The sequence below is a fragment of the Hypanus sabinus genome, unplaced genomic scaffold (genome assembly GCF_030144855.1).
Source record: "Hypanus sabinus isolate sHypSab1 unplaced genomic scaffold, sHypSab1.hap1 scaffold_1020, whole genome shotgun sequence".
NCBI classification, from domain to species: domain Eukaryota; kingdom Metazoa; phylum Chordata; class Chondrichthyes; order Myliobatiformes; family Dasyatidae; genus Hypanus; species Hypanus sabinus.
In genome coordinates this window covers 80,016-103,523 of record NW_026779072.1, presented here as the reverse complement: position 1 = coordinate 103,523, position 23,508 = coordinate 80,016, and the positions used below count along the sequence as shown (strand labels likewise).

Sequence of the window (23,508 nt, the reverse complement as noted above, 5' to 3'; positions counted from 1 at the left end):
ATCTGCACTCGCTGACAATGACGGTGACAGATGTCCCAGACTCTGGGGCTCAGTAACAAACACAAAATTAACAACTAGATTAGACAGTAACTAATATGAAGAAAGTAGTGTTGCTTCCTGAAAGGACACACGAGCTGAGCTGTCTGATCCAATGGACCAAATCCTCCCTTGTTCACAACTTAATTGGCCAAGTGCCCATTCTGCCCGAGTCACGCAGCATCTGATACGCCCAGTATCCCACCCTCCCTCTACCCTGCCAATCGCCCCACATCCTTCCCACCATTCAGCCCAGACCCATACACGTAGACTTATCCCCTTCACCCACATCCACCTTCCCAGCGAGGGGACACAGAACTAACTGATCCCACAATCCCGGCTCAGGCGCAAAACTAAAATCGGGGCTACAAGACTGGAGAGCCCGAAACTTCTAGCTGTCCAGCAGAGCTCGATCCGGATCATTTCTCTTTGCAAACGGCCCTCGATTTACACATACTCGAGATAAGCCCCTTCCTCACCGGCACCCGAACAAGAGTACTGTACCGCCGGTGACACCGCGCATGGGTTTTGCAGGAGGTTCGCCGCGGCATCATCCGTGGCCAGAGCGTTCGGCTGTACGGTTCCTTCACTGTGGCACCCCGAACTCCACATCAACTCCATCCATACCACCCTGGGCAAACTTTAATGGCCAACAAACATAATTCCTCTCAGTGATCAGCGTTCTGGATGATTCACTCACTTTTAGAGGAAGGGCTACCTACAGTCGACATTGTCAAAGTGTTCTGCTTCTCAGGAGACAAAGACCAAGGACGAGAGGTGTTCTGTTACCTGATGCAATCTGTGATTTCCCTGCTGGCAATTCCAGTTTACATCAATAAAACTGTCGTTTATGAAAATCCTGAACAATGAGACACTGCAGCCAGTCCATCCAAAAGCAGACTACCCTGGGCAGTCCCTAGACCACTCTGATGACGCATTGATCACATTGCCATGCTCATATTCCCAGATGGACGGGGGTTTCTATTGCATTCATTGTTGCAGCGGCTCGGCGGCCGATGATCTGCAGTTTCGGGATCGCGACAAGCCCCTCGGTCCTGGGTGAAGGAGCCGGGGGTTGGATCACTGACTGCATGGCAAAGGCATAAAGTTCACATCGTTGAGTATTGAGACCAGTCCCGAGTGAGGAGGTCTGATGCTGGGCAGGGAGTCCCGTTAACTCACTCGAACTGGGGGCCTTCGCCCCGCTTCCTGGACGGAACCTGCCGGGGTCCCGGGTCCTTCACACCTAACCGCCTGGGATGAGCTGCCGTTCAGCCCCTTTTGTTCTGCTATTCGGGAGGGGTGGAGATGAGGCGTTGATGCTGGAAGCACACCCTTCTCTCGCCCGTTTGGACAAGGCAGTGAGATCTACATCCGTCACGTCCTTTCGTTGTGGGTGGGGAATATGCTTTTCTTGACTCCATTCCACTCTTATAGCCTGCCGAAATGCAGCCAATGTTTCTGGGTGTATTACCCATTTATGTGAGAATTTAGCCTTTTCTATTTTTCTGAGATTCTCAGAAAGGTGTACACATCTGAGTATTGAGACAAGTCCCGAGTGAGGAGGTCCGATGCTGGGCAGTCCCAGGATCCTGTGTCCCACGGTGGGTTTGATTTCACTCCTGCTCACCCCACCCCCACCCCAGCACTGATGATATAACAACCAATGTCCGCATGCTCACTGTTCCTCGTTGGACTGCAGCTTCCTTTCCATTCTGCGTTGGGATTGTCTGCGAAGTCGGGATTGGGAGAGGACCCTCGGCCCCGGGGGCAGTGAGCCGGGAGAAGCATTACCAGCACAGGTTGAATTAAATGCAGCACGAAGCAGGGTAACAGGAGCCATTACAACTTTATTTTCATTGTTATGAATTCAGCCGCATTACTCTTGGTAATGATTAAACTCACAGTTTACAATGAAGAGCTTTGATATCTGCCTTTTTTTTTGTTTTTGGTGAGCCACGTGTTCATTGACAGCCGACGAAGGACAGTTGCATGTTTTTTTTTGCTCTCTGATCACTGTCCCTCTGTGAAGAGACAAGTGAGCTCAGGAGCAGATGAAACAGATTGGCAGTGAGGTGGGGAGGGGGAGTATGTGGTGAACTCTGACTGTATGGAATGAAGAAAAGACTAATGAACATGGGCATTGCAAAATCTGTTCAGGACGTCACAAACAGCTTGAAATCAGTCAGTGTTTGTGCATTAATTAAAATAAAAAAGAGAAATTGTTGAAGATTGTGGCAGACCTCCAACCTCCTAGATAACCACGTCTGCACCAGGTGCACCAAGCTGCAACTCCTCAGAGAATGCGTTAAGGAACTGGAGCTGCAGCTCGATGTCATTTACCTCATAAGGGATGCTGAGGAAGTTCAAAGTAAAATTTATTAGAGTACCTTTAAAATGATCATCCCCTCAAAACTAATCGGTAACTCCAAGATCTGACCTCAACAACTCCTTGTGCAGCTGGATCCTGGATTTCCTCCCTTGTAGACCCCACTCAGTTCAGATCCGCAAAAACATCTCCAACACAAACTCCATCAGTACCAGAGTACCACAGGAATGTGTACTTAGTCCCCTGCTCTACTCGCTTTACACCTGTGACTGTGCCCAGCTCAACTACTATATATGTTTGCTGATTATACCTCTGTTGTGGACTCTGTCAAAAGGGGTGATACTGCACTGACTGAACCACCTCAGATCAGATCACACTGGTAAGTCCTCACCAGAAACATCTGAGGTTTGGGGACCCAACTCAAAAAAGAGGCCACACTGCCCACTCCATCAACAACATGGGGAAGCCGGGCACATAGCAGGGACTTTCCCTAACACAACACTGGCTTCAGTGATGAATCCTGTTAATTCTCCTTCTTTTTTTACCCTGAAATCTTTAAAAAAAAAGTTCATTGAACAGCTTTTGAAAACAAGCTCTCACTCACACGAGACGTCTCTCCGCGACACCACACTGGGATCTGGCAACAGTTTGCAGCCTCATATGCCTAATGTCACGTATGGGTTCCCCACAACTGGATCTGACGCCCGTCTGCGCCCCCACATGCCTGACGTCCCGTCTTCAGTTCCTTCGTTCACACTGGCGCTGAGACAGTTGAACTTTACCTGCTAAGCTAACAATTACCTGACCAACCCATCCCACTCCATAGTCAACAGAGGAATTGCATTCTTCCCATTGGTGCGAAGAGATGTCAATCACTAGTTACACTCAATAGTAGAGGCAGACCAGCCGAGAGGGCATTACCCCCGCTGATATCGACTCCCGCTCCCGAGTGGTACTCACCGTCAAAGCCGATGTCCAGCATTTTGAATTATATCCATTTTCCTCCAAGGGAAGTTGGGGGTGATTCTGAAGTATCTCCTGTGGCCAGTGTCTGATGTATCGCTGAGAATTGTGAGGAGACTGCTCAGCCCATCGGTTGATGATGGTTCCCCCGGGGAGGGAGTGATCCCAGCAGGAGGAGGCAAAGGGAATAAATGTGGTGTGAGAGATTGGATAGGATGGAGTCTGAGAGGTGATCAAGGAGTAGGATGGGGGAAGGAGCCCATTAACAATGGGGAAGGGCCATGAGGGGCTCGTCTGAGCCCAGGGTGGTGATGAGCAAAGATATTCACCACTTAGGGGGCAAACTCTGGCAGACTGTATTTTCATATTGTTAGTGACACAGAATTGTATAGTTGCTGTTCTGTGTGTTATCTGAATGTACTTGCTTGCAATCCTGCTACACACCAGCGTTTCTCTGTACCTGTACTTACTGTACTTGCTCACTTGGCAATAAATTCAACAGGACCCGAGATTAGATTAGTGATGGCCATCTTTGGCACCTCGGTAGGTCAAATGTAAAGAACATAGGAATAGAAATCTACAGCACATAACAGGCCCTTCAGCCCGCATTGTTGTGCTGACCATGTAACACAAAGTATACTGCAGATGCTGTGGTCAAATCAACACGTACAAACAAGCTACAGGAACTCAGCAGGTCGAACAGCTGTTGAAACGTACTCCTGTTTCTGACTTGTGGGTGATATAAAAAAATGCAGGACTTGCACGTTCCACCCCACCACAAGAAGACCAATGCTATTCTACCCTTTATACGAAAAAATAATTTGTCAGCGGAGGCAGTGGAAAGTTTCAAATCTGTTGTAAAAGCACTTTTCGATCAGGATTGGTTTTCCACCTTCCCCCCACGTTTTTTTACAAGGTGAGGGCAAGGGTGCTGGGAGAGGACCCACAAGCTGGACACAAACACGTCTCTTTTGGTTCAATAAAATAGCGTTTATTGCTCGCTACACAGAGAAACGGGAAATCGAGTAGGTCAAAGGGAACACGAACTTTGGGCTAGGAAGCTAGAGACCGCGGACCTGGAAACTGGGAACGTGGATCGTCGCGGCTATGACTGGGACCCTGGGCTTGGAGTCAGGGAACTTGGATCGCCGCGGACCTTGGGCCTGGAAACTAGGGCCTTGAATCGCCCCAGCCAGAGACGTGGAAACTTGGACCTGACACACCGAGCCAGGACTCCGCTTTCAGGTCAGGTATCGAGCCGGGACTCTTCTTCGAGGGCTGGACACGGAACATCGAACCAGGACTCCCACCTTCAAACTCACCCCTGGCAGTTGAGCTTGCCCGGACCCACCCTGGCGAAGGAAGGCGAATTTCCGGCACTGCAATGTGGGGGTGGATAACCCTGACCTGTGGTGGTGGTGGCGACGGCGACTTGCTAATGCTTCATAACGCTCTCGCCCCGAACAGCTAAAACGAGGGGCTTATAAGCTGCCGGTTTGGGTCAAATGTAAATTACCCTAATGGCCAAGCTCAAGGGACACGTGAAACGGGATTAGAAGCGAATGAGGAGTCAATGGTCCAGATTATAATGCAACCAAACTAAATTTAAAGGGGAACGGATCCGGACCATGCCCTTTATTTTGATACGTGCTATGTACCTGTCTAAGAGTCTCTTAAAAGACCCTATTGTATCCGCCTCTCCAATCGTCACTGCCAGTGCTTCCCACATACCCACCACTCAATGTTAAAAACCTTACCCCTGACATCTTCCTTGCACTTACCTCCAAGCACATTAATACTATGCTCCCTCTTTTTATCCATTTCAACACTGGGAAAAAGCCTCTGGCTATCGATGCAACAAATCCCTCATCTTATGCATCTCTGTCAGGCCACATCTCATCCTGCGTTGCTTCAAGGAGAAAAGGCGAAGTTCACTCAAACTATTCTTATCAGACATGCTCCCCAATCCAGTCAACATCCTTGTAAATATCCTCTATACGCTCACTATAGCATCCATATTGTTTCCTATAGAGAGGTGACCAGAAGTGAACACAGTACCCCCCAAAAGGAGTGTAATCAAGGTCATATATAGCTGTAACATTACCTCACGCTCTTGAACTCAATCCCATGGCTGATGAATGTCAACACACCATATGATTTCTTAACAACACTGTCACCGTGGGCAGCAGCTTTAGGTGTTCTATCGACACAGAACCCAAGATCTTACTGATCCTTCACTTTGCCAAGCGTCTTACCATTAATATTTACTGTCTTCAAATTTTAACTACCGAACTGACCCACTTCACGCTTCTCAGTATTGAACTCCATCTGCCACTTCTCTGCCCAGTTCTGCATCCTATCGAAATTGCACTGTAATATCTGACAACCCTGCAGACGATCCACAACACTCCCAACTTTTGTGTCATCAGCAAACTTACTAACCCATCCTTCAACTTTCTCATCCAAGTCATTTGTAAAAATCACAAAGAGAATGGGTGAACACTATTTGTCACCATCATTCATGCAGAATACAAACCATCTACAACCGTCCTTTGCCTTCTGTGTGCATGCCTGTTCTGGATTCACAAAGCAATGTCTCCTTGGATTACATACTCATTATTTTCTGAATGAGCTTTCAATGGGAAACCTCAGCTAACCTCTTAATGAAATCCATATACAGTACTTTCACTGCTCTACCTTCATCAATGTGTTTTTTTACATCCTCAAAGAACTCAATCAGGTTCATAAAGCATGACCTGCCCTCGGCAAAGCTATGCTGACTATCCCTAATCAGATTATGCCTGTCCAAATGTTCATAAACCCTCTCAGGATCTTCTCCAAAACTTGTCCACAACTGAAGTAAGACTCACTGGTCTATAATTTCCTGGGTTATCTCTATTCCACGTCTTGAACAAGGGGACAAGATTTGCAACCTTCAATCCTCTGGTAATTCTCCCATCCCTATTGATGATGAAAAGATCATCACCAGAGGCTCAGTAATCTCCTCCCTTGGTTCCCGTAGTAGCCTGGCGTATATCTCATCCAGTCCCGGCAACTTATCAAACTTGATGAATTTCAAAAGCCCCAGCACATCCTCTTTCTTAAAGTCTATGTACTCAAGTGTTTCAGTCCACTGTAAGTCATCCCCACAACGTCCAAGGTCCTTTTCACCTGTGAATAATGAAGCAAAGTATTCATTAATTACATCAGAATATTTTAAATGATCGGCTGATTGAGAAACATCTGTTGAGGATGCGGCAGTGAATTCTAACCAAACTAATGTGCGTTGCCTGGTACGCCACGGATTTGTTATGGCGTCCTCTCAGCTCCAGCGATGATTGTTGCAAATGTCGGTGATATGTACTCAATCCTTTCTTAGCAATCAGCAAACATACAATCTTGAAGCGATGAAACGGAAGTATACCCAAGTATAAGTCCAGCGTGTTTGTGATAATAATAACAACAGAGATGACTTCCGTCAGTCCCCAGCTGTGTACCGCACAGAATAAAGAACAAATGTATAACTGATTCCCTTTGCGTTTCTGATACAGGGGCTTCCACCTGAAATATTCACATACTGTATGTCTTGTTGAATAATTCCAGCATTTTGTTTTATATATGTCAAATATTCTTTTCCAAACTTGCTGTTTCGGATATATTGTGGGTCTACATTGTGCTTAACAAGGTGCCATGTAATTGTCTGATAATAGGTGATATGGTCAAAGAAATCGTGACCGAGTTTATGTGATAATAATGGTCTTAAAGTCCTGCCAGAGAAAATGTGGTGGTTCAGGACAAGATGTTGTAATGGTATATGTGGCATTACATTGTTTGGGATGTCAGAGTGTCTCTGTATAGACTCAACCCGTGTATTGCCATAGGTGTCAATGCCAGGGGATGTTAAACTGAAAGGGTGAGAATCAGGTATGACTGAGAAATCTGTATAATTCAGTGACGAGAGGAGTAGATGTCCCTTTGGTCAGCAGAAATGATTCACCCCACACTGCTGTAACAGCTGTCCATTACTCTCCATAGCGCCACCAGTGGTAGGAGGACCAAAGCAGTGGGCGCTCTCTGCTCAGTCTGGCTTGTCATTCCATTGACACATCACTGCCAGTCCAGGATACAAGACTGGTTCCTAAAAGCGAATTGCCTGCAATATAGCGAGAAGATACCCTGGAGAAACCTGGTCCAGTGTACAGTCCATGGAGGGAGTGGAAATGGACATTGTGAGACTGTGGGTGGATGGGCGCAGGTGGACCAGGCCCTGTCAAGGCTTCAGTGGACAGGTCCAAGATGTTTGGAGGTGTTTGACTCTGTTTAAAAACAAAACGGGGTACTCCTTTAAACCCCAATTAATATCTGACCCACTTTTTGTTTGTTACAGAGCATCAAAAACTGATCACACCTGTCCTCAAAATGAGTCAAGCTCCGAGCAGTGGAGGAGATCCAGTGAAGTCACCATCGGGAAAGGACACGGGCATGTTGTCGAATTATTTTAATTTATAAATACTCTGCTGAGTCTGCGTCTGGGTTTAATTCATAGCGGCATTTCACAAAACTGAGCAGAGAGATGGGAGAGAAGTTAACATCTCCGGGGGAATCACAGACACATGTGGAAGGACTACAGTTACCGTCTGCTCCTGCTCCTCTAGCAGATTGTGATGCCCATTAAAATAGCGGGTTACTCCAGAAGACAAGACATTCTCCAGATGCTGAAAGATTTGGGCAATGAGAAGACACATAATATATTCGCAAAACTCAGTAGGTCAGGCAGCATCCGTGGAGAAGAATAAACATTTGAAGTTTTGGATTAGGACCGCAAGGAATAGAAAGTAATGTGGCAATACCTAGAATTTCTGTCCCCTTATTTCCAGTCCGATGAAGGGCCTTGGCCTGCAATTTTGACCGTTTATTCTCCACCATAGATGCTGCATGACATGCTGAGTACCTCCAGCATTTTGTGAGTTTCTCCAGAGATTTTCCAAGGAAGGGCTTGACCAGGCAGGCAGACAGCAAACCAGAGCAAAGCGGTGGTGATGGGCAATACCAGGAGAGCGATGGTGATGGCTTACTATATTCTCAGGAATAAGCAGATTCCTTTCCAAACAGAGCGGTATATTCCCGGGGACACGAAAGAGCAGCTTCAACACATGGAACTATACCCTCTCCTACGCCCCTGGCACCACCACAAGCCCATTCCTCCTACCACCTCCCCACCTGCATATGCATATTTTGGACTGAGTTTGGTGATCTTTAGTTACTGCCCAATATGGCGTCAGTAATTTATTTAATTTCCCCATTGTGCTTCACAGTCTCGAGCTCAGTGATCACTGAGCTCCTGGCAAGCTGGGACGATTTCCAGCTGCTGCAGTTGACGGACTTCTACCGGGACAGGCTGGAGCTGGCGATGGAAGGAGGGGTGCACGGAGTGAGCCTGGCGTTAACGGCCGAGAATCAGTTCAGCGGAGAGGAACATCGGGTGAGTGGAAGGGAGAATGGGTTTGAATTTTCACACATCACAGGACTGATGGTGTTGGAGCTCTGACTCATCGGATATTAAATTAGACAAAAGAACAACTGGGAAACAAATACTGTACATGCAATCGCACACATGTGAATCTGAACCAGTGATAGAAAGGGGTGAAAAGACCACGTGGACTGCTGGGTAGCTGCTCAGTGTTCAGAGTGGGTTGAGCAAGTAACAGTTGTGTGTGCTTACAGTATGAAATGGAAGTATGACGGGAGGTTTCGGTTTGGGAATAACATGCAGCATGGCGGCAGGATGTCAGTGAGAACCAGGGCATCACCTGTGGGTGCCAGAGGAGCTCGAGTGTGCCCTGTTCTGGGTGGAGATGATTGTGTTACGATCTGCAACTCCAAACTGTGTGGATCGGGGAATACTGCCATGTTGTAATGTGTAATCACTGAATAACCCTCCACTGGAAAAGGCAAAGGAAGGGTGTCAAGTGTCAGCCAGTAATCCGCTATCACTGGCAGATTGAGGAGATGAATCATATCACCTTTTGTGCAACTTCCCTGCGATTGTCCACTCCGTTGTAAAAACCCTCCTGTTTTTATTTCTTCATCTGTGATCGTTATTTTATGATTTCTGTTTTACACCGTCAAATCCAGTGAGGAATTATTTATGGATTTGGAGCCACGTCAATGAAGCGGTCACAGACCAGCCAGGATCTCATTGACTGGTGGACCAGGTTCACGGTGAATGTCCATCCCTGTGCTCTGTACTCAGAATGTACAGTCCATGTCCAGACAGGTTCAGCACCCGTCCGGGTGACTGCTCAGTGTGATCCCGTTACACAGCACATCATTTACTTCTCATTCTCTGTGTGAATCTGTCAGTCCCCAATATGTTCACCATTACTCTTCACAGAAAATCTCTGATCTCGCTGATAAGGGAGAGCGGGCGGACAGTTCTAAACTCCTCCTGAGCCTGGTGATGGAGAAAGGCTCCCGTGCCCAGAGGGTGATGTGGGAAACCTTTGTGAAAATGCGGATTGGTGTCCCAAATTTGGACAAAATACTGAAGGAAATACAGATATATGGTGAGATAATATCAGACATTAATTTAAATTTGGATCGCAACACAGCTCACTTTACAATTTTACAAAAATGATTTCCTCAATTTGTTTAAATTCAATCAGGTTGTGATCCCTCCCATCGACCAAATCCCGGTCAACTTTTACAAGAGGTTCTCAGTGAGCTGAAAGGTAAGTGAATGTGCTTTGAACATTGAAGATTATAACACTGGAATAAGCCATAAGGCAAATAATATTGTGCCGAAAGAGCTAAGATGTAAATCAAACATATCAATCACTAACCTATCCCTCCTACACCATGTCCCTATGCCTCCATCCTTCTTACATCCATGTGCCAGTCCAAACGTCTCTTAAAAGCTTTTAATAATTTGCCTCTATCATCTTACAGGGCAATGTGTTCCAGGCAACCACGACTCTCTGATTATCCCTGACATCCCCATTCATTCTGCACACTCTCAACTTCAAAGTATTCCCTCTGGTATTAGACATTTCAACCGCGACAAACCAATTCTCTCTGTCTACTCTATCTATGCCTCCCATTATGTTGTCAACCTGTGTCTGAGCTTCCCTCAGCCTCTGATGATCCAGGGAAAACAAACTAATTTTATCCTGCCTCTCATGATAGCACATGCCCTCTGAACCAGGCAGTATCCTGGTAAACCACTTCTGCTCCCTCTCTAAAGCCTCACAATCCCTCCGGTAGTGGGGTGATCAGAGCGTTACGCACTGGTCCAGACAAGGCCGAAGCAGAGTTCATCAAGTTGAAACTTGACCTCTGTTTCCACCAGCGGTTGTACTTTGGGCAGGGCCTCTAAGTTGTTCCGCCATGCGGATCTGACCATGTAAATGTTGGCACTGTGACAGGGAGCACAGGGAGACACAGGGAAACGTGTTTGGTAGAGGGAGAGTTTTTAAAGGACATTTGAGCAAAGGGACAAAGATCTGCCGAGTTTGAGGAAAGTGGTCAGACCGCTCTGGGGCCTGCAAATACAGATCTCTCCACCGGAGTCTGAGTGGAGAAGGGGATGATCTGGAGAAAGGAAAAAAACAAAAACAACTTATATTTCCTCACACCAAAAAGTCAAAACCTTCCCTTGTCAGCCAGTGCCCCCTCCTGAACAGCCTCACCCTTAACCAGTTTCTAAAATCCCCCGGTTCCTGCAGATTATCATTTCTTAGAGTTGGGCGTCACTGAAGTTCCAGTCACAGAATAGTAATAATAGCATCACTTTAATTAGAAAACCGGGTAACATCCCAACTGGTCTGTTCAACCACAGAGTAGCATATGAACACACTGTGTTCACATATACACTCCCTAGTACAATCACTGCTACAGTATTACAGAGGGTGAGACTGGGGGACATATTCCTCAGCTCAGTCCACAGAAGCTGAAATTCCTGTCTGCCTGTGTTGTGTGATGGACACTGTGGGAGGGTGAGAGATGGGAATTAGGACAGGGAAACCCAGGGGTGTGGGATTGCGGCAAGAAAATTGCAAAGGACTGAAAATATCTATAAATAGTATTGCAATTAGTTATATTGTGACCATCTGGATTGGAAACTTCACTACATCCATAAGCCCGTCTTGTCTGTGAAAACGGAGCCCGGGGCAGTGCATGGGCTCAGAGATTGTGAGGCTTCATCACTGCAGACTGAGTTAGATCACCCAACTGCACATTTAACAGAGGAAAGAGCATAGGAAAGACAAATATCACAAAACATATTAATATTGCATCAGCTCATGTTTTATCTGATTATTAGAAACTTTTAATAGAAATATAAGGAATCCTGGTCAGAACCCTGGTTCAGTCTCTCTCATTTACACGAACAAATCGCAAAGACGATAATTTAAATATGGGTCCATTGATAGAAGCTTACAAACTACTCAAGTCCCTGTCACCACTGTTAATGTTGTTCCAGTTCAGTTCCGGTCAATGAAACCCCTCAGTTTCCCTGCACCATGGATTTGGTAAATTGCTGCAAGCCTGTTCTTCACTTTTCCTTATGTTGTTTGCCGAGAGAGCAGACTCAACTGTGAAATATGGACTATTCCAGAGAGATGTTGAATATATCTGTTAGCAACTCAGTTAGCTGGGCTGCCCAGTCTTTCAGAACCCCACCTGGTATATTATCGGGCCCTGCAGATCTGGATGGGTTGACTCTGGCCAGGGTCGTCCTCACCTCAGCTTCAGCCAGACAGAGGATCTACTGATTATTGAAGAACATAATTTCTGCCACTGTCACATTCTCTAAAGTAAGTATGTCCACAATCACTGTTTTCCTACGCTCCCCATCACAGCCGAATACATTGAATGGAGACCCCACACATACACAGGGTCAGGAGCCCACACAGGGTCCTGACACACTGTGAGATCCCACACACCTCTGTTATGGTCCTGACAGACTGTGAGATCAGATTTATTAGGGAGATGAATGTAAATGAACCCCTAGGAGGAATCTAGGGACTGCATAAATGAAAAGGAAATACAATATAATGTAGCGAAAGTGAGTGGGAAGTTAGTTGATTGGGAAACTTTTAAAATCTAACAAAAGGCAACAAAAAATATGAAGAAAGCGAAAGAATTGAAATTATCAGCAAACACACAGAAAATGCTGGAGAAACTCAACAGACCAGACAGCATCTATGGAGAAAATACAGTCAACGTTTCGGCCTGAGAAAATCCGGTGGGACTGGAGATAAAACGCTGAGGAGTCGGTTTGAAAGGTGGAGGTCGGGGGTGGGAGGGGAGAGAGAAACGCCAGGTGGTAGGTGAAACTTTGAAGGGGAGGGATGAGCGAAGAGCTGGGAAGTTGTTTAATGAAAGAGACAGAAGGCCATGGAGAAAAGGAAAAAAAGGGTGTGGGGAGAACACCAGAGGGAGGGGTAGATGATCTCGGTGTGGCCTCTTGTACATCGGTGAGACACGACGTAGACTGGGAGACCGAGCATCTACGCTGTGTCCGCCAGAACAAGCGGGATCTCTAGAGGCCACCCATTTTATTTCCACTTCCCATTCCCATTCCAATATGTCAATCAATGGCCTCTTCTAATCTCGGGATAAGGTCACACTCAGGTTGGAGGAACAACACCTTATGTTCCGTTTGTGTAGCCTCCAACCTGATGGCATGAATATCGATTTCTCAATCTTCCAGTGAAGCTTCCGCTCCCCCTTCACCGTTCCCCATGCCCTCGTACTTCTCTCGTGTTATCTCCTTGCCACCTTCCTCTGGTGCACCCATTATCATTCTTCCAGGGCCTTCAGTCTCTATCAAGAATCAACTTCCTAGCGCTTTGCTTCATCCCTTCCCATCCAAGTTTCACCTATTGCCTGACATTTCTCTCCTCCCCCCACCCCAGCTTTCAAATCTTCTCCTCAGCCTTTTACCTCCAGTCCCGCCGACGGATCTCGGCCCAAAATGTCAACTGTCCCATAGATGCTGCCTGGCCTGCTGAGTTCCTCCAACAGTTTGTGTGTGTTGCTTGGATTTCCAGCATCTGCAGATATTCTCTTGTTTGTGAAACTATAGGCCAGTTAGCCTAACCGAAGTGATTGGGAAACTGTTGGAGACTATAAATTATTTTAAATTTCTGGGATTGCACATACGGATTGCTATGTTTACTCTGATTGCAAATTTAGATGGAGACGTAACGTAACGATTTTTACTCCTCATGTATGTGAAGGATGTAAGAAATAAAGTCAATTCAATTCAATTATTAATGTTCAGGTTTCAAGGTATTTAGAGCCTAATGATAAAATAAGTCAAAATCAAGATAATTTATATGAAGGCAAATCTTGCTTTACGAATTTGCTAGAGTTCATTGAATAAATACGAAGCAGGGTGTACAAAGGAGAGACAGAGGATGTCATTTACTTGGATTTCAGAAGGCGTTTGATATGTTGCCATACATGAGGCTGCTTAACAAGATAAACTCCAACGGCGTTACAGGAAAGATACTGGCATGGACAGCGGAATGGCCGACAGGCAGGGGGCAGCAAGTGGGAGTAAAAGGAATCTTTTCTGGTTGGCTGCCGGCTTTCCTCAGGGGTCAGTATTGGGTCCGCTACTTTTCAGATGGTTTGTTAATGATTTAGATCATGGAATTGATGGTTTTGTGGCAAAGGTTACAGATCATATGAAGATAGGTGGAGGGATCGGTAGTTCTGAGGGAGCAATGCGATTGCAGCAAGACTTAGACAAATTAGAAGAATGGACAAAACCTGGCAGATGGACTACATTGTTGGAAAACATATGATAATGCATTTTGGTAAAAGGAACGATACTACAGACTGTAATCTAAATGGGTTGAATGTTTAAACATCCGAGTTTAATGTGGCATTATGCTGGCATCAATGTTGTGGGCCGAAGGGCCTATTCCTGTGCTGTTCTATGTTCTACGCAGGAACTGTGACAGTTGAAATCCTGAACCACCTGCTACCGAAGTTCCTCTGTCTCTGCTCTCTTCTACACCACCCGACCTGTAATCGGCATGGTTTTCAAACTTGTATTTCAAGTCACAGACCGGTAGCATCTCCCCTTTCTCCCCTTTCCACAGACGTTGTCTGATCTGTACTCACATCTACACTCCCGTCCTTCTACAGCTGTGCTGCAGAGGACAGGCCAACATGCTGCATATCTGTGGCGGACTGAAAGGCCCTACAACGGGTTATCAAAACTGCCCAGTGCATCACCGGCACCCCCAGCCTACCTTCTATCAGGGACGTACATACAGAAAGGCTCCGGAAAAGGGCCAGCAGCATCAGGAGGGTTACCACCTATCCTGGTATGGGCTGTTTGCCCCTCTCCGGTGAGGGGGCAGACTACATAGCATGCACAGAAGGGCAACCAGACTCAAATTCAGTAACTTTTCCCAAGCAGTAAGACTGAACAACACCTCCAACTGTCAAAGGCGGATCGACCCGATGCAATAACGCAAGGTACCATGAATTCAATAAAACCATAATATGGGGGGAGTTACAGATGTTCTCCCAAAGAGACACTGACCTCCCCCGAACACAATTCCACACAATTTATAACAGCAATCATTACAGGAAATATTATAATTACGTGAGTTAATACAGTTTTAGAATAATTTCAATCACATGCTAAGATACAATTAGATGTAAAATCATTATTGGTTAGTTATAATTATTCCTGCCAAGGCCAGCCTGGATGCAGCCAAACTTGCTCATATTGGTACCTCCCCCTGACATTTCCCCCTGCTCTCGAACATGATGTCCCATATTTAGTTATGCCTTAAGATGTCCATTCAATCATACCATACCCATATTTAGTTATGCTAAGCACTTTGACCGAACATGCCTTGTGCGTCACCTGTTGCTGGGTGGAGTTCCTTTCTGACTGATCAGTAACATAAGGTACCTATAAGACTATTGTTCATAAGCTAATCATACCCCTTAATCCATTCCCCCATCTACCTATCCTTCTACCTAAGTTTACCTTTCCCTTCATCACACAGACTAAGCCTCCCCTCCATAACTGACAACCCCCACTCCACCACCACCACCTGAGTTCAGAGTGACTCCTGTACCGTATATATTTATATTTATTGTGTTTTCCATTGTGTTCTTTATCTGAGTTTCCTGTGCTACATCAGATCCAGAATAACAATTATTTCCTTCCCCTTTTCACTTGTGTATCTTCAATCTTGAATCTTTTGAGTATTTGCAACATGGACACTTTCGGAGACACCAGACTGCAGATCTGCGTCTCGAACCATTTTCTGGAGGAACTCAGTAAGCTGAGCAGCATCTGTGATGATAGGGGGTGGGGGGGGATTGTCTGCATTCTCTGTCAAGATGCTGACTATCTCAATCCCCTGAGCAAGACAGTGACATTTTCTCCCCCAACAACTCCCACCCACAGTGCAGGAGCTAATCAACAAATATACTTTGTGCTTTGAATCAGTGACGGTATGAGGGGGAGCTGTGGTTACCAGTCCTGTTCCTTTGACGGAATGCCCACAACCCTTTTCTCCATCTCCATATCAAACATCGGGCTTTCAAAGTTCCTCTACAGGAACGAAGCTAGCTCTGGGTAATCGTTGTTTTCCAGTACAGGACAGTCGGGGGTCAGTAAACTACCAGGGCAATACGCATCTTCACACCACAATTAATCTGGAAATGTGATGATCTGGTGTTTATCTGGACCAGGCCTCTCTATCCAGTCAGGAGTCTGTTAATAGAATTTACTGTACGAGCCTCCATTGATGAATCCAATTAATGAAATAGCTTTGAACTAATTCTTGAGTACTTAAATACTGAGTTCTGAATTGAGGCATCTAAAAGTTTGTCCACTGTCTGTTCCCATTGAAGATGTTCAACAGAAACACAAGGAGACTCTGCGGGCAAAAACTGAAACACTGAGAGTGAACACAATCCTGATGAGGGAGAAGGTGAAGGTTTTCCAACTGGTTGATCGATACGCTGAGCTCACGGTCATTTCTACTGTTCGAGATCGGACACTGGTGGAACATGAGCTGCTGGCAAGAGGCAGAGACCACGAGGAGTGGAGAGAGAAATATCTCCGTGGAGAGCTGGAAAAATTCGGGACTGAAACATTGTTCCAGAGCAGTAACTCCAAATCTGGGAGCTCGGCAGCAGTGGCTGGAGCCCCGGGGATCGGGAAAACAACGATGGTACAAAAGATTGTTTACGACTGGGCCACAGGGAAAATATACCAACAATTCCAGTTTGTGTTCAGTTTCAAATTCCGGGATTTAAACTCCATTAACCGTCAAACAAGCCTGATGGAACTGATTCTGGATCAGTATCCTTACTTTGGGAATATCCTGAGAGAGGTCTGGAAGAACCCAAAGAGATTGCTGTTTATATTTGATGGTTTGGATGAATTCAAGCACAGAATCGATTTTGCTGACAGTCAGAGAGACACAGAACGCAAGCACCAGTGCCCAGATCCCGAGTGCTGGTGTGAAGTGTCTGACATTGTGTACAGTTTAATCCAGGGCAAGCTGCTCCCAGGGTGTTCAGTGCTGGTGACCACCCGCCCCACTGCGTTACATTTATTGGAAAAGGCTGAGATCAGTGTCTGGGCTGAAATCCTGGGATTTGTTGGTGAGGAACGGAAGCAATATTTCATCAGGCATTTTGAAGATCAGACGGTGGCTGCAGCTGTTTTCAAATACATGCAGGAGAACGAGATCCTGTACACCATGAGCTACAACCCCTCCTACTGCTGGATCCTCGCTCTGGCATTGAGCCCCTTCTTCACACAAAATGTCAGGGACCCGCAGAAAGTACCCAAGACCATCACCCAACTGTACTCCTACTATATTTACAACATCCTGAAAAACCACGGCCGAGAGATCGAGAACCCCCGTGAAGTGTTACTCAGGGTTGGTCAGATGGCCTTCAGAGGAGTGTCCGAGAAGAAGATTGTGTTTACGGATGGAGATTTGATCAAGTACAATCTGCAGCCTTCCCAGTTCCTGTCCGGGTTCTTGATGGAGCTTTTGGAGAGGGAGGATTCTGGCCGGTGCGTGGTGTACACATTCCCACACCTCACCATCCAAGAGTTTATAGCTGCAGTTGCACAATTCCTGACTATACATCCCGGGGATATCCTGAAATTTCTCACTGAAGCCCACAAGACGACAGATGGGCGATTTGAGGTATTTCTCCGTTTTATTGCTGGTCTCTCCTCCCCACTGACAGCTCGGGGCCTGGAGGAGCTTCTGGGTCCATTTCCTCATCAAACAACCTGCCGGGTGATTGACTGGGTGAGGGAGGAGGTTAAACGCCAGAGTGGTAACACGAGGAGCGAAGCTGGTAAAAGGAGCCTCCTGAACACATTACACTACCTGTTTGAGTCTCAAAATCGTGGGCTGGCTCAGGCCACACTGGGATCTGTGGAAACACTTTCATTCAGTCGAATGTTACTGACCCCGATTGACTGCGCGGTCCTGTCTCATGCCATCGGAATCTGTGATACAATAAAACATCTCGACCTTTTGGACTGCCACATTCAGTGTGAAGGAATCCAGCGGCTGGGGCCCGGGCTGCACAAGTGCCAGGAGTTGAGGTAACTTCATTTGTCTCTCACTCTGTACTGTGATACTGTTCCAATTCAAGGTTATTTCAATGTTAAGGAATTTGGATGAAACTGTAGTGAATCAGATAGTAAAGAACTCTGTCGAATGAGCAGGGGATCTGTCAGTAATTCCCCAAAGTCAGGAAGGTTCTGTGGTTTCTTTGTGAGGGGATGTTAGACTTCATCAGATCAGTGAACAATGGCCATTAGTTTAATGGTCGTAAATGACAGGGATGGCAGTGTTTTTGCTGCCTGTGACACGTCCATTGACAATGCCCATGTCACTGTTTCTGACACCCAGGCCAACACTGATTGCAGCAGGTGGTTTGGAGATTTACACCCACTTCCCCTGAAGGTCAGTGTGCTGTCCCAGTGAAAGCGATTGTCTCCCCCTTCCCATGTGTGACCGTCACCATAACTCCACCTGCGTCATTTTGCTCTTTACCACCATATACCCAGACTTCACGTGGCCATCTCCTCTCCGATTGTGGGCCTCAGTTCAGGACAACCTTTCCCGTGCAATATACGTCCAGGTCACCTCCCTAGTGGGACAGAGAGACAGATACTTCATTGATCTAAAAGGGAATTACAGTGTTACAGTGGCATTAGAAGTGCACAAACATGTAAGTATACAAATATGAGAAGAGAAGCTGAAAAGAATAAAAATTAAGCAACTGAAACAGAGTAATCACATCCCCGGCTATAGATTGACTTTTTATAGAGTCTAATGACCGAGGGTAAAGATGACCTCATATAGCGCTTTTTGGAACAGCATAGTTGTCTTAGTCTAGTACTCAGAGTACCCCTATATTCAGCCAAGGTGACATGCAGAGATGGAGAAACATTGCCCAGAACTGCCAGGATTTTCGGAAGGGTCCTTTGTTCTACCACAGCCTCCATGTGTCTAGTCTGACTCCTATAACACTGTCAGCATTTCTGTTCAGTTTATTGATCCTGTTGGCATCACCCGTGATGATGCCATTCTCCAGAACACCATATATAAGAGATTATAATGGTGACAACAGACTGGTAGAACATGTGAAGGAGAGACCTGCATGCGAAAAATGAACGCTATCTCCTCAGGAAGTCGAGGCAACTCTTTCTTTGCTTGTACCCAGCCATGTGTTGGCTCTCCACTCGAGTCTGTCATCCAGGCTCTTGCCCTCACCACATCCACGTTCTCACCATCAGTAGTAACAGGGAGCCGTGAAGGTCTGGTCTTCCTAAGATATGTCAACATCTCCTTTGTCTTACTGAGTTGAACTGCTGATTATCTTTTCTGATTTCTATCCTCCTAAGGGATCTCCCTACCCCATCTCCCATCCTCCTGTGGGATATCACTTCCCTCGTCACGTTCTTCCTGTTAGGATCTCTCTTCCCCATCCGCCTTACTTCTGTGTGATCTATTTCTCTACCTCTTCTTCCTGTTGGGATCTCTCAGCCTTATCCCCCATTCCTTTTAAGAGATCTCCCTCCCCATCCCACTTCCTCCTGAGAGATATCTCTCCCCATCCCCTTTTCCTCCTGAGGGATCTCCCTCCAAATACCCCTTTCTCCTGAGGGATCTCCCTCCCGATCCTCCTTCCTGCTGAGGGATTTCTTTCCCCATTCCCTTCCACCTCTGGGATCTCTCTCCCTCACCCCTTCTGCTAGAGGATTCTTCCCAATCCCCCTTCATCCTGAGTGATCTCTGTCCCAATCCCCCTTCCTCCTGAGGGATCTCACGCCCCCCAACCCCTTTTCTCCCATGGGGATCTCACTTTCCCCATACCCTTTCACTCCTGTTGAATCTCTTCCTCGATCATCCCGTATCCTTTGTTATCTATCTGTTCCAGTGCTTTTACTCTGGTGGAGTCACTTTCACCATCACCTCTGGACATTTTCCCACCCACAACTCCTCGTTGTGGGAAACAAAATGTGGTAAGTTTACAGGGACAGAACGACAGACTAAATTACTAACATTCGGTGACTAACCTGGAGCTGAGCAATTCCGATCAGTGATTTATCAGAGGTTTTAATGTTTCCTCATATCTCCAAGTGATGAAAATCCCTCAGACCCACCGTTGGAATCACTTGATTCATCAAATTGTCTGTTTGAGTTTAGACTTGGGTGGAATGAACTGGGAGATTCAGGAGTGGAACTGGTGTCTGCGGCTCTGATGAACCCGGAGTGTAAAATACAGAAACTGTGGTAAGTACCAGACTGTGGGAGATTGTGTTTACTGTCACTGGGTGTCTGACACTGAACATTAATATGATCAGTTGTCAGTCCCATCTCCTGTCTCTCTGTGTCCTGCCCCTCATTCTCTCTCATCTCCAGGCTAAACCACGTGGGTATCACCGATTCTGGTGCTGAGGGTCTCATCTCCGCACTCAGTACAAACCGGTCACTGACAGTTCTGAACCTCAGTGGTAATGAACTGGGAGATTCAGGAGTGAAACTGGTGTCTGCGGCTCTGAGGAACCCAGAATGTAAAACACAGAAACTGGGGTAAGTACCAGACCGTGGGAGATTGTGGTTATAGTCACAGGGTGTCTGACACTGACCATGAATGTGATCAGTAAATGTGTTTTGATAAACACTGGGGATTTGTACCGTCTCCTTTCTCTCTGTGTCTGTCACTCTCACTCTCTCTCATCTGAAGGCTAAGGGAGGTCAGTCTCACAGATTCTGGTGCCGAGGATCTCTCCTCTTCCCTCAGTACTAACCGATCACTGACGGAACTGGACCTGAGTCGGAATGAACTGGGAGATTCTGGAGTGAAACTGGTGTCTGCGGCTCTGGGAAATGCAGAGTGTAAGATACAGAAACTGGAGTAAGTATCAGACTGGGAGGTAGTGACACCAGAGATACCACACATCCCGGCCCCTCCCTGTTTGACCAGCTGCCTTCCAGAAAAAGGTCCAGAACACTAAAAGCCAGAATAAATAGACTGAGGAACAGCTTCTACCCCGGAGCAGTGGCCTCCATCACACCACTCCCACAGAATAATGACTGAAACTGTGAGCACGCACATGCACGCACAAGGACTCAAATACTTGCAATAGAGGCACTTTGGGCATTATTGTGATATTCCGGTGCTGCAGCAACTTATTTACTGCTACTTATCTAGTTAATACTGTTTTTCTATTACTGTCTTGTTTTTATCTACCGCTTTACTTAATTGCCTGAGAGGAAGCCAAACAGAGATTCATTGTATCTATGTATAATGACAATAAAGATCATTCATTCATTCATAGTCACTGGTTGCCTGACACTGAATATTAATGTGATCAGTGATTGTGTTGCTGATAAACACTAGGGATCTGTACCGTCCACTATCTCTCTACATCCTTCACCCTCACTCACTCTCATCTCCAGCCTGGACGATGTTGGTCTCGGAGACGCTGGTGCGGAATATCTCGCCTCCGCTCTCAATACAAACAGGTCACTGACGCAGCTGAACCTGAATGGAAATAAACTGGGAGATTCAGGAGTGAAACTGGTGTCTGCAGCTCTGAGGAACCCGGAATGTAAAATACAGACACTGCAGTAAGTACCAAACTGTGGGAGATTGTGCTTACATTCTCCGGGTGTTTGACACTGAACATTAATGTGATCAGTAATAGTGTTACTGATATCGTCTCTTGTCGCTGTGTCCTTCTCATTCTCTCATCTCCAGGCTGTGGGGTGTTGGTCTCACAGATTCCGGTGCTGAAGATCTCGTCTCCGCTCTCAGTATGAACCGGTCACTGACAGGGCTAAACCTCGGATGGAACTCACTCAAAGACCGATCTGCTCCCGCTCTCTGCCGCCTCATAGAGACCCTCCCGAATCTGGAGCGGATCGAGTGAGTGTTTGTGTTAATATTCAGTGTGGTAAAATATCTGCAGATCCGCGAGATATCTGCCGATACTTGTCTATGAGTGTTGTTGAAAAACTTTTTAAAAATTGATACATTTACGGGATGTGGAATGTGGGCGTCACCAGCTGAGCCAGGATTTATTGCTCACCCGCAGTTGCCTTTGAGAAGGTGGTGAGGACTTCTTGAAGCACTGCGGTCCCTATGGTGCGGGTATACCCACAGTAGATTAACCCCAGTCCCAGTTAAAGAATACTGTTTTATAAGCTGTTTATTTCGCTGATTGTTCCATCTGTTTCAGGCTGCGGTACAATCAGTTCAGTTGGAATGGAAAGGAGGAACTGAGGTCTCTGCAGGAACGCAGACCTGGACTGGACGTGATCCTGTGAACATCTGCTTGTGGGATGGGAAGATTTTACCCTCCCTTTTAATGGCAGCCCTGTAGATTTAACTCCCAATGGTTGTAATAGACCCTGGCTCCGGAGAAGACCTCGGCGATGACTGAAGTGATCTGCAGACACGTAGTCCCACATTCCGTGCGGCGGCACAGCTTTCGCTGGATGTCCGGGTGCAGGTTTCGCCAGGGGGACCCTTGGGAATTACACACCGAGGGTTGGGAGTCTGGCCGATATAATACCTCGACAGTGACCCTGGATCTGCAGCAATCTCAGACGCTGCCCTGATGTGTGATTTTATAATCATCAGTTCCCCGATGCAGAATGACGGTGAGAAACGGGAGTGATTATTCAACCTGTCACTCGTTGTCACTGGTCAGTTTATTGTGAGTGACTCTCAGTAAATCGCCAGCAGCTTATTTATTCCCCCAAACCGGTAGGACACATGTTGTTTAATACATATTTGACATGATAAAATAAATTAATCTTCCTGTCTTGATGTCTGACCTGAGTTGTATTTGATACATAGTGACCTGAGGTTACTGCTGCCCCATGAACCACATGCACTGCAACAGTTGTCCTGAGCTCCTCACAGTGGCACAGCACAGTCTCACCTCCAGGCTGAGGGAGGTCAGTCTCACAGTATCGCGTCCCTCTCCCCGTCTCAGAAACTCCTTTCTGAAGAGGAAGGATGAGTGTAAGCGGTTTTTAGTTTCTGTACCCCTCTCACTGGAAGTTTTACCACACGTGGTTCCTGGTCTTCATATGGCAAACAGTGAAATTTACCGGGGTGGTTCCTCATCTGTCTACACACCTGGAGTTTTACTGAGCATGTTTCCCAGCCTCTGGATTCTCCCTCCACAACGCTTGGAGTAATAACTCACAGAATCTGGAGGTGATTTATATTTATATGAAGTATATTTATTATTTCTGATAAACAGTCCTTGAATTCCAGTGGAGGGTGGTCAAGAGAGTCTTTCATTTCAGAGACCCCCGATTGAAAATGGTCTCTAGGGAGAAAACAAAGCAAGGATATAAAACGTTCACCTGGGAGGGAGTGAAAAAACTGTCTGAAGAAGGCTGCCAGGGAGAGGGTGCTGGGCTAATTGAAAATGTTGGTCATGGAAGAATCGATGGGCTGATTGACAATGGGCATCATTGCCAATCGATGACTTACAAAGTAGCCGAACAAATAGTGGATGTATTAGTGATAATTTTTCAAAACTTTAGATTCTGGATTAGTTTCTGAGAATTGGAGGGCAAACGTAACCCCACTTTTTAAGGAAGGAAGGAGAGAGAAACCCGGGAATTATA

General features: G+C 46.4%; 1 protein-coding gene across 1 annotated transcript in view; it reads left to right on the top strand.

Moving 5' to 3' along the window:
- LOC132386132 (NACHT, LRR and PYD domains-containing protein 12-like) overlaps nucleotides 1-22,690 on the top strand; it is a 48,688-nt gene extending 25,998 nt beyond the window's left edge. The window contains exons 2-12 of the mRNA XM_059958427.1: nucleotides 7,716-7,808; nucleotides 8,644-8,810; nucleotides 9,723-9,894; nucleotides 9,994-10,059; nucleotides 16,223-17,948; nucleotides 20,062-20,148; nucleotides 20,278-20,448; nucleotides 20,603-20,773; nucleotides 21,319-21,489; nucleotides 21,620-21,787; nucleotides 22,101-22,690. Of these exons, the coding sequence (XP_059814410.1) occupies nucleotides 7,748-7,808; nucleotides 8,644-8,810; nucleotides 9,723-9,894; nucleotides 9,994-10,059; nucleotides 16,223-17,948; nucleotides 20,062-20,148; nucleotides 20,278-20,448; nucleotides 20,603-20,773; nucleotides 21,319-21,489; nucleotides 21,620-21,787; nucleotides 22,101-22,188 (3,048 nt within the window). The 5' untranslated portion in view covers nucleotides 7,716-7,747 and the 3' untranslated portion in view covers nucleotides 22,189-22,690. The remainder of the gene's footprint in view (nucleotides 1-7,715; nucleotides 7,809-8,643; nucleotides 8,811-9,722; nucleotides 9,895-9,993; nucleotides 10,060-16,222; nucleotides 17,949-20,061; nucleotides 20,149-20,277; nucleotides 20,449-20,602; nucleotides 20,774-21,318; nucleotides 21,490-21,619; nucleotides 21,788-22,100) is intronic.
- Nucleotides 22,691-23,508: the final 818 nt, after the last annotated feature.